The sequence below is a fragment of the Camellia sinensis genome, chromosome 1 (assembly GCF_055761805.1).
Source record: "Camellia sinensis isolate YWXY chromosome 1, ASM5576180v1, whole genome shotgun sequence".
Taxonomy (NCBI): domain Eukaryota; kingdom Viridiplantae; phylum Streptophyta; class Magnoliopsida; order Ericales; family Theaceae; genus Camellia; species Camellia sinensis.
The window spans coordinates 170,105,240-170,119,586 of NC_138961.1; the positions used below are offsets into that span (position 1 = coordinate 170,105,240).

At 34.5% G+C, this 14,347-nt stretch overlaps 1 protein-coding gene across 1 annotated transcript; it reads left to right on the forward strand.

Moving 5' to 3' along the window:
* Positions 1-6,615: 6,615 nt before the first annotated feature.
* LOC114258765 (F-box protein At5g07610) lies at positions 6,616-7,854 on the forward strand. Its single transcript, XM_028198764.2, has one exon. The coding sequence runs from the start codon at positions 6,616-6,618 to the stop codon at positions 7,852-7,854; it is 1,239 nt and encodes a 412-aa protein (XP_028054565.2).
* The last annotated feature ends 6,493 nt before the right edge of the window (positions 7,855-14,347 follow it).

Sequence of the window (14,347 nt, forward strand, 5' to 3'; positions counted from 1 at the left end):
AAATGCGACTAACTTTTGTTTTTGTTACCCACGGAGAATGATGAGGAAAACTTTTAATTTTGGTTTATGTTATTTTGAATTATGACCAATTTTATGTGTTTAAACATTATATATGTATTATAGAACATTATATAGTGGGGTAATTTTGTTGATGTGTAATTAATTTATGGATGCAAGAATGCTTTTATTATGGAGAAATTATTATTTCTATATAGGAATTTTTATATTATCATGTAATTATTGGTTTCTTTTTTAATTGTTTTTCATTTAATACAGGTAATTTTAATATTTTTAATAATTATATTGTAGTTTTTTTTTTTTTTTTTTTTTTTTTTTTTGCCGACAGCACCACACCGTCACAAAAAAAACACAATTCGAGACAGCATTAATTGCGGTCTCAAATAAGACCTTTAGCGATGGTAAAACAGTGCCGTCGCAAAATGTTTCACTTTTTTACATATTATAAGTGACGGTAAAATACCGTCGCAGAAAGCAACAATTGCCGTCGCCAAAAAAAGGCGATGGCTAAAAAGTTTTTGCAACGCCCTCTATTGTGACCCCCCTTTGTCGTTGCTAAAAGTTATTTGTCGTTGTTAAAAGTTTTTTGAGACAACATTAAGAGTATTAGCGACGGCATTTTGTCGTCGCAAAAACTTAAATTTTTTTGTAGTGATATCATTTTTAAGAGATAATATAGTTAATTTATTTGGTATTTTTTGTAACATGGTTGATCGAAATAAGATTAAATTAACTCTAACTTTCAAAAAAGAATTTCTCTCGTGGCTTCTGTAAATAGTTTTGTTGACAATATTCTATAGAGATAACTATCCATTACTTTTCAAATAATTAACTATTTTAATTTGCTTTTTGATATTTAGTTAGTCACCCATGTGCACTCTTAACTAAGCGGTTAAAGAGTCAATACGTAAATATTGATAATGTCTCTTATTATTATAAGGACTCTTTTTATAGGAAAAATTAAATTCAGTTGCAACATTAAAATACATATATATACGTGAAAAAGTATAACATTTTAATTATTAAAATTTATAAATTTTATCATTAATTTGTAATTTTTTTTTTCTAAACTTACACCGTGCTGTTACTTCCCTCTTTTTATATGTTAGTTGTTGGGTTTTTTTAATTTCTTCACACTTTTTGTTGGGTTAGTTGTTGAGCTATTAGATATTAAATATTTGTAGTATTGTGGTTGAATTATGAGTCCAGTTGAATGTAATTATATTATATTTGTAAACTCTTATCAATTGATAATAAAAATATATTAAACTTTTAAATTTGGATTGTGAAGTTAGTTAAATGGGCCTTATTTTTTGATCTATTAATAACTAAAATTATTTACGGTGGTAGTGCTAGAGGCCTCGAATTTGCCTCGAATGCGTTTTTTTTTTTTTTGACTATATTAGTTAGTTTTTTTTTGTTTTGTTTTGTTTTTGTTTTGGATTTTTTTTAAGGGTGGTTATGTGCCAAAAAAATTAGACATTTCGCACCAACTTATCGTATAAAATTATATGAAATTAACAAAATTTAACAAGCAGCTTAACTGATCAATCAATTTTATCACTCAACCAGTCTAACCTAATTGACTGATCAGTTAGATTACTGGTTAAAATTCGTTAATTCCATATAATTTTGTACGATGAGTTAGTGCGGGATGTTTAGTTTTTTGGCACACCCCTACACAACCTTTCAAAAAAAAAAAAAAAAAAAACAAACCAACACAGTCCAACAAATAAAATTAAATTAAATTTAAAAAAAAACATGATCAATTAATTTTATCACCTAATCAGTCTAACCCATCTCACTTGCAGAATGTCTAATTTTTTAGCACACCCCTATACATAACCACCCTTACAAAAAGAAATGAAAAGAAAATAGAGGGGGAAAAAAAAAATTTTAAAAAAAAAAACCAAACAAACACAACCTTAGAGAAAAAAAAAAAAAAAAGAAAAAGAAAAAAAGAAGAAGAAGAAGGAATTCGAGGACTCAAGCATTATTCAATTATTTAAGTGCCCCTAAATTTGTTAAAATTCAGGATCCAAGGTGGTGCCCTTCCTTGCTAGCTATCCTTAAGAGCCGACAAATATATTTTCATCTACAGAGGTTAGCAAAGATTCTTTGATCCTAAGATCTCTATTCCATGCATTTTAGTTCTAAGATCATACTTTAAGATTTCTATGTTTATAGTTAAAAATGCATTACATTCGTAACAAAATCTTTTATAATTAAATAGATAAATAGGGATTGAGGACAGCAGCCCTGTTGTGCTTTGTTTTTAAAGTTCTTCTCAGGTTTATTTAAACCGTTCATATTGTAGGATCCGAAGAACAAATTATCCATGAAAAAGATTAAATTAATCAGATATCTGTAACCCCATAATCATGCCTTAATTATTTTTTAAAAAAATTATTAAAATCGTATTAACTATTTTTAAAAAAAATAAATAAATGTGCTCTTATTATAAGGCTACACATGTTCAATCTACTTGATTTTTACACGGATCATCTACTCGACGAAACTTACAATATGAACAGTTCATGTCATTTAAAAAGACTCAGAACAAGATACCATAGAATATCATAACAACCTGCTACAATATTTCCTATTTCGATAAATAGATAGTTGCTATAATTTACTAATGAATAGTATTAAAATGTTTTATTTTAACAATGTTATTCTAATGGTGCTATGTAAATTTTGTGAAAAAAAATTTACAAGATATCAAATCAAAATTCTACGTTTTCAGTTTATATTTATAAAAATTTTATAAACTAGTTTTTATTTATTTTTTGTTTATTTTTAGAAAAACATAAACTACAAGCGCGTTTGGTAATTGATAAAATGTTTAAAAATATAAAAAAAGTGAGAAATAACAAGTGGTGGCAAGTGGCGGCGGAAGACAATGGTGAAAAGTAGTGACGGTGGGTGGTGGGCAACGGGTGGGGGTGGTGGGTGGTGGTGGCAGGTGGGTGGCCGATGGCGGGTGATGGCGGGTAGGTGGGGGTGGTAATAGGTGGGTGGATGACTGTGGTAGCGAGTGGGTGGTCGTGGTGGTGGTGGTGACGGTGGTGGGTGGTGGGTGGTAGCGAGTGGGTGGTGGTAGCGGGTGATGGGTGGTGGTGGCAGGTGAGTGGCGGATGGCGGGTGGTGGGTGGGTGAGTGACGGTGGCGGGTAGTGGGTGGTAGCGAGTGGGTAGTGGTGGTGGTGGTGGTGGTAGGTAGGTAGGTAGGTGGCGAATGGTTGTTGGTGGGTAGTGGTAGCCGGTGGGTGACGGGTGGGTGGTGGTGGTAGTGGTAGGTGGTGGTGGCAGGTGGGTGACAGGTGACTGGTGGTGGTGGGTGGCTAGTGGTGGCGGGTGGTGGATGGTAGTGGCGGGTGGTGGGTGGTGGCGAGTGGATGGCAGATGGGTGGTGGTGGTGGCGGCGGCGAGTGGGTGGCAAGTATGTGGTGGCTGGTGGGTGGCAAGTGGGTGGTGGTGGGTGGTGGTGAGTGGTGGTGGAAGGTGGTGGGGGGGTGGGTGGTGGTGCGGAAGACGGTGGTGGAAAATGGTGGTAGGTGATGGCTAGTGTTGGGTGGTAAAAAAAAAAAAATTCAAAACTTAAAACGAAAACACATTTTTTGAGTTTACATTTTTTGACTAAATTTATAAACTGAGATCACTGATTTATAAATCAAAAATTTACCAAATAAATTTTTATTTAAATTTTTTAATTTTTATAAATATAAATAAAATAAAAACGTAAATGTAACCCAATGACACCGTTATATTCGGTGTGCGGTTGCCATTTAACCGTGAGAGTTTTGTACAAGCTTTCGCTGCACAAGTCAATGAAATTTGACTTTTTAGCCCTACTGAAATTTTAATTAAAGTTTAAAAATTGTGAAAAGGAAATCAAATGCAAAAATAAAGTACCTAACTGTAAATTTAACTATATAAATTTTAATTGAATGCTTTAAATACTGAAACTTTTGTATAATTTTTTTTGTTTCAAAACAAAATTTTCTTTTACCCAAAAAGTGACTCGAATATTTGCACAAAACTTCGTTGGAAAATCGTAAGAAATAAGGACAACCGATGAGGGTCATTAAAAAATCATCATCCACGACAATTGGAGGTAACAGTTACTATGGTTGAAGTAATGTGGTAGTTTAAGCTTAAAGTAATTTTTTCAAAAAAATGTTAGCGTCCTTCAATAATTAAAATTTTAAAACTATCCTTAAACTAGTAAAATCGGTTAATTAGATAATTAAATTAAAAACCCTAGAATTTCACGGAATGATATTTGGTATTTATAAAGGAAAATTTTAGAATAGTTCAAAACTTTAAAAATAACTACAAAATAATGATAAACTTTATTCATATTTATAATTATAATTATAATTTTTTTCATACATATATGATAACTTTTTCAAATTATATTTGATTGATAATTTTTTCATTTATAAAGATAATTCTTAAGTGTAAACGCATACCATGCATTGGTTTGGCATGATGAGTCCGTTTGGAAGTTGGGTTGAGGATTTTTTTGGCTATTTTAGTCACAAAAAATAAAATAGGTTATTTTAATCACAAAAAACAAAACATCACATCCAATCCATAATCATTACACTCTTCTCTCACAAAAAAAAATTCAAAAAAGTCAAAAAGTCCTTCCCAAACCAAGTTTTTAAGCCCAGACTAAAATAACCAAAAAAACTAAAAAGTCAAAAAGTCAACCCACTTCCCAAACCAAGCCTTAGGATGGGTTGGGAGGGCTAAAATAGTTATAAAACGGCAATAAATTTTTTAATTTTAGACTAAAAAATATCATATCTAAATTATAATTATTTTATTTTTTAAAAGCCAAAAAGCCCATTTAAGTTTTTTAATCCCAAATTAAAATAATCAAAAAATTAAAAAATAAAAAAATCAACTCACATTTCAAACGAAACCATATACATTTGTATAAATTCTCATAAATATATATAAATTACTTTATAAAATTAAAATTATATAAAGTTTTATAAATATATATAAATTAACTCATAAAATTTTAAAAATTATATTCTATATATATTTATAAAAACTTACATAAATACACCTAATATACACCTTACCCCCAGCCAGTTATCCATTTTAAACCACAACGCCAGCCAAAATAAATTTAAGAAAATGGTTGGGACCCCACGGTAAAAAGACTTTTATGACTTTTAGGAGTTGTTTGGAATGATCTAAATAAGTGTACTTTTTATTTTTTTACGAAAAGATGTGTAGAAAAGTAGAGAGATGATGTGATGGAAAAAAGATAAAAAGATAAAAAGTGTGTACTTATTTAGGATAGCCAAACTTGGCATTATTAACGTACTTACTCCGTTCCTAAATAACAAAATTTTTTTGGAAAATTTAATTATTTTTGATAGTACAATTATTACATTTAAAAAAAAGTTAATTTTTCAAAATTATCTTTTTGGTAGTACAATTTTTTTAGAAATATCAATGTCATAATTATACTTTTTATATTGTTTATTAATTTAAAAGAAGGACAAAATAAAAAATTTATATTATTTTTGTACTTGGATTTTGAAGATGGACTAATACTTTGGAACAATTAAAAATGAAATAAGGGACTAATATTTTGGGATAGAAGGAGTATTAATTATTGATGTGTTTGAATTTTCTTACGCTGTGTTTGGTTGGAAGATTTGATGAGGTATTTGGAAAGAAAAAAGAAAAAAAATGTGTGAAATTATGTGAAATATAGACATATTTTTTTCATATTTTATTTACTTTTTCCATTTTTTTAATAAATTTTTTTATAAATTTCTTAACCAAACACAATATTAAAAAATTATATCTCACAATAACATAAATAATTTAAATTATTTTAAAAATTGAATAATGTTTGGGACCCCTTTTTGGGGGTCACCCCTCACCTCCCTTTGTCACGTGGCAGGGAGTGATTGGAGGAGTAGGAAAAAAAAGAAAAAGAAACAAAGGTAACCAATGAGAAAGAGAAGAGATCAAAGGGGTGGGTGAAAAAGGGGAGCCAAGGTTCTCTCCTTGCAGCCTGGTACTTGCGCCCGTCCTTGCAGGCCTTCGGGTCTACTTTTAGGCCCAATTTTAATAATCCGAACCGTTCATATTTTATGATTTATTCAGTATATCATACCTGTAAAAAATCAAGTTGATCGGATATCAGAAAGTATGTGTTTGGAAAACTGTTTATTAAATTATTTAAAAAATAATTTTTAGTTCAATTTTTCGAACACATACTTTCTGATATCCGATCAACTTGATTTTTTACAGGTATGATATACTGAATAAATCATAAAATATGAACGGTTCGGATTATCAAAATTGGGTCCAAAAGTAGACCCGAAGGCTTGCAAGGACGGACGCAAGGATGGAGGCTGCAAGGAGAGGATCCTGATTCGAAAAAGGGAATGGATAATTACTCTTAAAAATTATGAGAGTGATGTTTCGTGGTTGACCATCATTTTGATAAATTTATGAGCAGCAAACAAAAAAGCGTAGAGCAGTTGTGGTGCGCAGCGCCATCTTCACTGCACATCACATCACATCACATCACAGTTTACCTCTCCACCCTCCATCCAAAATGGTATCCATCGCCGCCGTCGCTTCATCGGCTTTGGAACACGACGGCCCTACGGCGTCGCTGCCATCATCAGCCCACGCAATCGCCGGTAACGACGATGCCTTGAGCGAGATCCTCCTTCGCACCCCCGTGAAGTCTCTGATTCGATTCAAATCCGTGTCCAAGCACTGGTCCTCTCTCATCTCTAACCCCCATTTCTCTCTCCTCCACACCCTCCGCCACTCCGCTTCCAAACCCTCCGCCCTCCTCCTCCGCCTCACGCCGCCCGACTTCGACTTCGTTCCTCTCCGGGATTCTCTCTCTAAATCTCCTTCTCCTCCTCCATTCCGATCTCTCAATTCCATTCTCCACCGCCCTTCTGGTTCAGGTACCAAAATTCTTCAATCTTGCAATGGTTTGTTGCTCTGTTGTAGCTTTCCACATTCAATCGGAAATGTTCGCCGTTACTACGTTGTCAATCCCACAACCAAGCACCGTCTGCTTCTTGACTTGCCTCGTGCTGATGTTTCCTCTGTTTTCGGTGTTAATTTAGCTTTTGATCCTTCAATTTCACCGCACTACAATGTGGTTTTTGTGCGAAGCACCCCATTGTCGATTCATTGTCGCCAGATTGAGATTTATTCATCGGAGACTCGTTCTTGGAGGCTCTCTGGTGATAGCTTTAGACCTCAATTTGATATGCTGTTCACTGATGGGGTTTTTTGGAACCGTGCGATTCACTGGATTAGTCCCAGTGGGGTTTCATTGCGATTCAGTGTTGATGGGGAGTGTTTGGGAACAATGCCTCCGCTTCCGCTACTTGACACGGATTGGTATACGAGGCGGTATAGGTTTTTCGGCGAGTCCAATGGCCATTTGCATCTTATTGAAGTTTACGGGCCACAGACTACGCAATTTCGAGTTCTTGAGATGGAAAGAGACTACTCTCAATGGTTTGTGAAGTTTTCTGTTAATCTTGATGGTATTGTAGCTGCATTTCCTGAGATGGTTCGGAGCTATCTGGACACTCATGATGGGAATTATTATGCATTCTCTATACTTGGTGTTCTTCGCGAAGACAATGAAGATGAGTCATTTCTAGTGTTGAGTGTACCCGGTAAGGTGATATCTTATAACTTTAAGGATAGTTCATTGAAGGAGCTTCTGGATTTTGCGCCTGCGAAAATTGACAAGAACCATATACTGCAATTTGGATGTTTTGATACTTATCAATACATTGAGAGTCTCGCTCCTGTTTGATGATAAATCTGCTAAGGATTAGTTGTTTTGGTCATTCACTTGTTTGTTTATCTTCTATGCTGTTGTTAAAAGTTGTTTATTTGATTGACTATCAGAGGATTTTATTAGTATCACTGCGTATGATTTTGAACATGTCAGTTGATTCATGTACACAGTAATATAGTAATTATTTTGACAATGCGATCATGAAATCAGTCTTGGACTTGAGAATAATTTGGTGGGTGTTGCTAATTATTTGACATGTTGTAATTAAAGGACTTCATAAAACATTGAATGTCACTATTTAACCATGTATGCATACTTTCTTGTTGAGGTACTCTTGAGTTTTAATTCTTGTTCTTTCATACTTTTCACCAATCAACCGGAGCATTGCATTACACACACCAGTGTTTTCAAGTAAAAAATAAACTTTTGTATATATATATATATATAAGGAACTTAGCAAACTAGACTAATGTACTCTCTGCTAGATGGCTGCACCAAGTTTGTTTATGCTGCCTCTGCCCTTCATGGCAAAGCTTTAGGAGTTTGAGAGATTACCTTCATCTTGTTGCACAAAAATGAAGGCAATCTAACCGTTCATTTTAGTAGCAGCTGCTAAATCCAAAACTGTTTGCCCTCAGAAGCTTCAGTCTCTCTGCGGATTACTTGCAATTCCCCTGTTGCGCTCTGAGTTATTCTTTCATCATTGCATTCTTGAAATCATTCTTGGGCTTGAGAATAATTTGGTGTTACTAATTATTGTCAAGTTTTGTAGTTGAAGAACTAGAAAACCATTGGATCTTTAGTATTGAACAATGAAGGCACAACTAGTTCTTATTGAGGGACTATGTGCTTTAATTGTTGTTGTTTCATACTTCTCACCAATTAACCGAAGCATTACACCAGTTTGTTTATATTGCCTCTACCCTTCATGGCAAAGCTTTAGGCTTTAGCATTGAATGAGCTCCACTTGATGGCTCAAGCTCTCTATGTATATAATTCTGTGATTGGAAGTGATTGTGGCTTCGATGTCTCTACCTCCACCGCAAAAAATACTTTACCCTTGGCAATTTATTTGCATTAGCTGTTGATAACCTTCCTCTTCCTAATGATTGTGTTTGTACTAAGGCTAAGAAGCATGACACTTCTAAGAAGGCAACATATCCGTGTTGTGTCCGAATTGAACACCGGCACTCTTTGGACGTTCTTAAGACATGCTCAGCACTCTTCAAAACGTATCTTATTTTTAAAAAAATTTTAAAGATCCGGACACTCTTTGAATACTTGGAGGACACACATGTCAATCGCTTAAACACGTGTCTATCAATTAGACATATGTGAAACTAATTATAAGTTTGAACAAAACAAGTTAAGATATAACAATAAAACAAAAAACATAGAAATTTATAGGAATTAGTGTTTGTAGACACAAATTTTAAAATATGAAGTGTTTCATCACATTTCAAAATTTTATGTTACAACTGTCACTGTTTAGTTTTTGAACTAAATAGTGTTGATTATTTGAATAGCATGTTCCTATTTCTGATCTATGTTCCATATCGTTAATTACACATTTTATATAAATGAAACTTTCGATTAATGAAGAACAAAATAAATAACAGAAGACAATTTAAGAAAAATAAATATTTTATTGAAATTGTTATGGGTTTTGAACCCTTGAATACAAAGTACAATTCTTGGGTTTAGAACCCTTTATTTATTCATCGTCATTCTGCGTTTGTAGCGTAGGTTCTTGAGTTCTCTAGGTTTCTTTTCTTCTTTCTTGTAACATCTTCTTTAGTTCCTGATTTCTCTCTCTCTCTCTCTCTCTCTCTCTCATCTTCTCACTTCTGATTTTCTTATCCCTGATCTTGTGTAATGGTCCTCGTATTTATAGAGGGCCATCTAGGTGATAAGAATGCCTCATCCTCAATTTGAATTTCAAATTGAATGATAGCACCATTTGAATTTTGAATGATAGCGCTATATGATTAATCGTATATCTAATTAGCCGGATTGATCTTTGGGGTTTCATCCTGTGTGGTGTCCTTGCTGTAGGCTCTACAGGTGTCATCTTTTGCAGGCTCTACGTGTCATTTGAGCATCTTGAATAACGTCGTTGAGATACGACGTCGTTTCATTTATACACTTCAACAGAGCAAATTGATCATTTTGGGAAGTGATTGCCTACAACAATCTTACCATAGGCTCTATGTGTGTCATTGATTGTATTTGAAATTTAAACATAAATTCGATTGATATTTATGTGCCAACAAATGCCTCCAACTTGCCATCATTTTTTTATAGCAGATTTTTTTCTAGGCCATTATGGATTTTTCTAAACCATCATGGATCTTTTCTTTTCTAGGCTACCATTTTTTAATTGGGCATTTTCTTTTGTGGGCCTCCAACTTGTCACTATTTTTTTTACAGCAAATTTTTTTTTTTAGGCCATCATGAATTTTTCTAGGCCATCGTGAACATTTCCTTTTCTAAGCCATCGTTTTTTTAATTGGGCATTTTCTTTTGTGAGCCTCTAACTTATCACTTTTTTTATTTTTTATTTTTTATTTACAGCAGATATATATATATATATATATATTAGGAGTTTGTCTAAATGAAATAGGATGGATTGACATTGATAGAATTTTAAATCCTATATGAACTCTTGCTTCTTTGGAGTGTTTTAAGAGACCACTACCTCTTTTCTTAAGCAAGACTTTTTACTTTATATAATACATATTCATGCATTACAACCCATATATATTTTCCCTGCAGCTTTCTTCCTCCCAACAGATTTTTTTTTTTGGTTTCCAGCAGCCTTTCTTTTTTTTCTCTACAAATTTTGTAGTGCATATTAGATCTTCATCCTTTTAGTTTATTCCCATCAGAAGTTGTCTAGCCATTGTCTTTCTTCTCTTCCCAGCAGAAGCTATTCTTCTTACACTTTAAAGAAGGCACAAAAGAATTCCTTCAAATTCCTTTTAATGAAGTATACTTCCCTATTTGTTGCTTCTGTTTTTTTTTTTTTATCATATATTTGTTTTTTAGCAGTTTTTTTTTTTTTTTTTTTTTTTTTTCAGCAGCAAACTACTTAGCATGCTATTCTTTTTAAAACTTTTTTTTGTAGACCATGAATCTAAATAGGCCAAAGAAAGTCCTTGTCACAAAGCCTTTTTTTTTTTCTTTTTTTTTTTCTTCTTCTTCTTCTTCTTCTTCTTCTTTTTTTTTTTTCTAGAACAAACCAACACATGTTGCCTTTTTTTTTTTATTCCTACACTAGCTTCATGGATACCATGTTTTTTTTTTTTTTTTTTTTTTTTGCCAAATCATAAATCTATAAATAATCCAAAGATGATTACCTGTACATAAACTTTTATATGAAGACAGGTAAAGATGGGTAGGATGAAAATGATACCTGTACCTGGCACACCATTGTTTCAAACGCAGACCTTTACATGAAGACCACCTCCCCTTTTTTTTTTTTTGCAACAGTCCCTTTCTCTTTTTTTTTTTTTTTTTTTTTTTTTAAGAAGCTGTATGTAGACTTTTTATATGAAGATGAGTAAAGATGGGTAGAACGAAGATGATGTCTGTACCTGGCACACAATTTTTTCATATAGCAACAGTCCCCCTTTTTTTTTTCTTTTTTTTAAAGCTGAGACCTCTTCTTGTTTTTTTACTTAGCCCTCTAGCAGAATTTTTTTACATGAGTCATTTTTTTTTTACACATATATAACCTACATGAACCCAAATAAAGATTTGCTACCTCTTTTGTTTAGCAGATTTTGCTAAACCTAATATGGCCCCAATGTGAACACAAACAACTCTTGTTTTTTGTTGGTTTTTTTACAGCAGCAACCTGTTTGTTGCTTGCTGTGTTATTTAGCAAATTTTTTAACAGCCTGTATACAAAGTCATTGCTTGTGGATATGACCAAAGAACCTGCTTGTATCCTTGAACAAATAAGAGTAAGATCCCAAGCAACAAAAATCTGCTTTCTTTTTGGCTTCTTTGGTTGAAACCCTCACAAATTTTCAGCCTTTTTTGTACAAATTTGTCTCCCTTTTTTTTTTAATCTAATCTAATCAAGGCCTGTCCACTCGTGATTCGTGCAAGTGAATTTTAACGATACGAATTAAATTTTTTTTTTTTTGGCAATTATTTCATGTCTTTTTATCTCTTTTGCAGGTAACACGCAAGGCGTCAGAATTTGTTTGCAGGTATCATTGCCCCTTCCAGCCTAATGGCATTGAGTAACTTGAATCTTTGGCAATGATTGTGTCCTTTTACCGCAATGGCTTGAATCCTTGGCAATGATTGTCCTTTCACCCCAATGGCTTGAATCCTTGGTAGTGATTGTGTACCTTCACTCCAATGGCTTGATTCTTTGGTAGTGAGCATGTCCTTCACCCCAATGGCTTGATTCCTTGGCAATGAATGTATCCTTCACTCCAATGGTTTGATTTCTTGGCAGTGAATGTATCCCTCACCCTAATGGTTTGATTCCTTGGCAGTGATTGTGTCCTTCACCCCAACGGCTTGATTCCATTGTAGTGATTGTGTCCCTCACCCCAATGGCTTGATTCCTTGGCAGTGATTGTGTCTCTCACCCTAATGGCTTGATTCCTTGGTAGTGCATGTGTCCGTCACCCCAACGGCTTGATTCTTTGGCAGTGAATGTGTTCGTCACCCCCACGGCTTGATTCCTTGGCAGTGAATGTGCCTGTCACCCCAACGACTTGATTCCTTGGCAGTGAATGTGTTCGTCACCCTAACGGTTTGACTCCTTGGCAATGATTGTGTCTTTCACCCCAATGGCTTGATTCTTTGGCAGTGAATGTGTCCTTCACCCCAACAGCTTGATTCCTTGGCAAAGGGCTTTCTTCAATTTCTTTATGACATTATTATTGTATATTTGCCTTTACTAACCTCTTTTTTTTTTTTTTTTTAGGTAGCATGGAAAAGACACTTGAATATTTTCGACGTGACGAGAGGGATGTATTGGATAAATTTGGTCTTAAAACAACTCGGCACAAACCTATCACTGCTTTATTGTCATCCACCGAGTTGGACCCTTACATCCCTTTGCATACGGCTTCCGAAGACTTGGTCTATACAGGAATTCGAAACTGCTGTGAGATTATCAAGAAAGGGCACTCCAAATCAATCGATTCATTCCCTGTCTCAATTCTCCGTCCATTTTCTAAAGACCTTAACTGCTCTTCATTTAATACTCTTCTTAAGAGAATGAAACATGAAAAATTGAGGTGGGATAATTCTTTGAATGTCCGCTATATCGCTACCCATTTGCAATCCCCTATATGGATTTTTTGGTTGAATGACGTTCTTTCCACATTTGCCCCTATTTTGAAGAAGTGTGGGATTTATGCTGCAATCTATGTATCCCAATTTTCTTATGCTAGGAATGTTACCCTGCTCAAAGGATTCTTCGAGCGGTGGTCACCCGACACTAATACTTTCCACACATTTACGGCGAACTTGGGATCTCTTTATGGGACCTTCATCGCATTAGCGGCCTCCCCATCTGTGGCGAGTTTTATGAAGAGTTTACCCTCTCCAATGACATTTTATATTCGTCCCAAACATCCAAGGCGTGCCATGGGCTTTTCAACATTTATGCCAGCTCTTTTCAATCCAAGAAGTTTAACCACTGGACTTTCAAATTTATTGACGAGTCCCCAACTTCGATTAGTGGTTTTCGAAGAAAAGACAGAATCCCTGATGATGTGTATCTTTCTAGTTTTTTGGCGAGTTTGCTTAGTACATTTGTCTTCTCTCACTCTTCCGGGGAAATTCGTTCGACTACCTTTCATGCAGCCACCAAAATGGCCGGTAGAACCTTATTTAGCCTGGCCATGCCCATCCTTGCATACCTCTATCATTCTCTTAGTAAAATGGCATCATCACCTTCACCTGGGAAGGAAAATATTCAGGACCCTTTGTATTACCTTTTTGGATAGATTTCACTATATTTTATTAAGACTTACTCTCATGGAAATCCTCAGTCAATTTGTTTGATTCCTGATAGTCATTTCATCACATATCTTGGGTTTATTGAAAACCAATCGGCTGCCCAGTTTTTTACTGATAAATTTTCATTTGTGGACTCACTTCTAACCTATTGTACGGAGTGTCAATTTAGGGCTTTTTCCCATAAGGTGAACTTTCAAGTATTCTGGTCGACTCTAAAAGGATATCGTCTTTCCACATTGGCTATCTTTTATTTTTGAGGCCAGGGATTTTAACTTTTGAAATGAGATTTAATTTCATTTATGAACCATACTCCCCTAACCGATATGGTCGTCAATTTGGGTTTGCTCAAGCGTGCCCTACACCGCTTAATGTATCTTATCTGCAGCTCTCTGAGTGGTCTAAATTTTATTACAACTGGCGCCATATGCTACGCTGTGGTACAAAAATCTCGTTGGAGTTGGCAGGCTCCCGATCTACTTCTCACGTAACCATGCCTTATGCCAATTGGTTATTG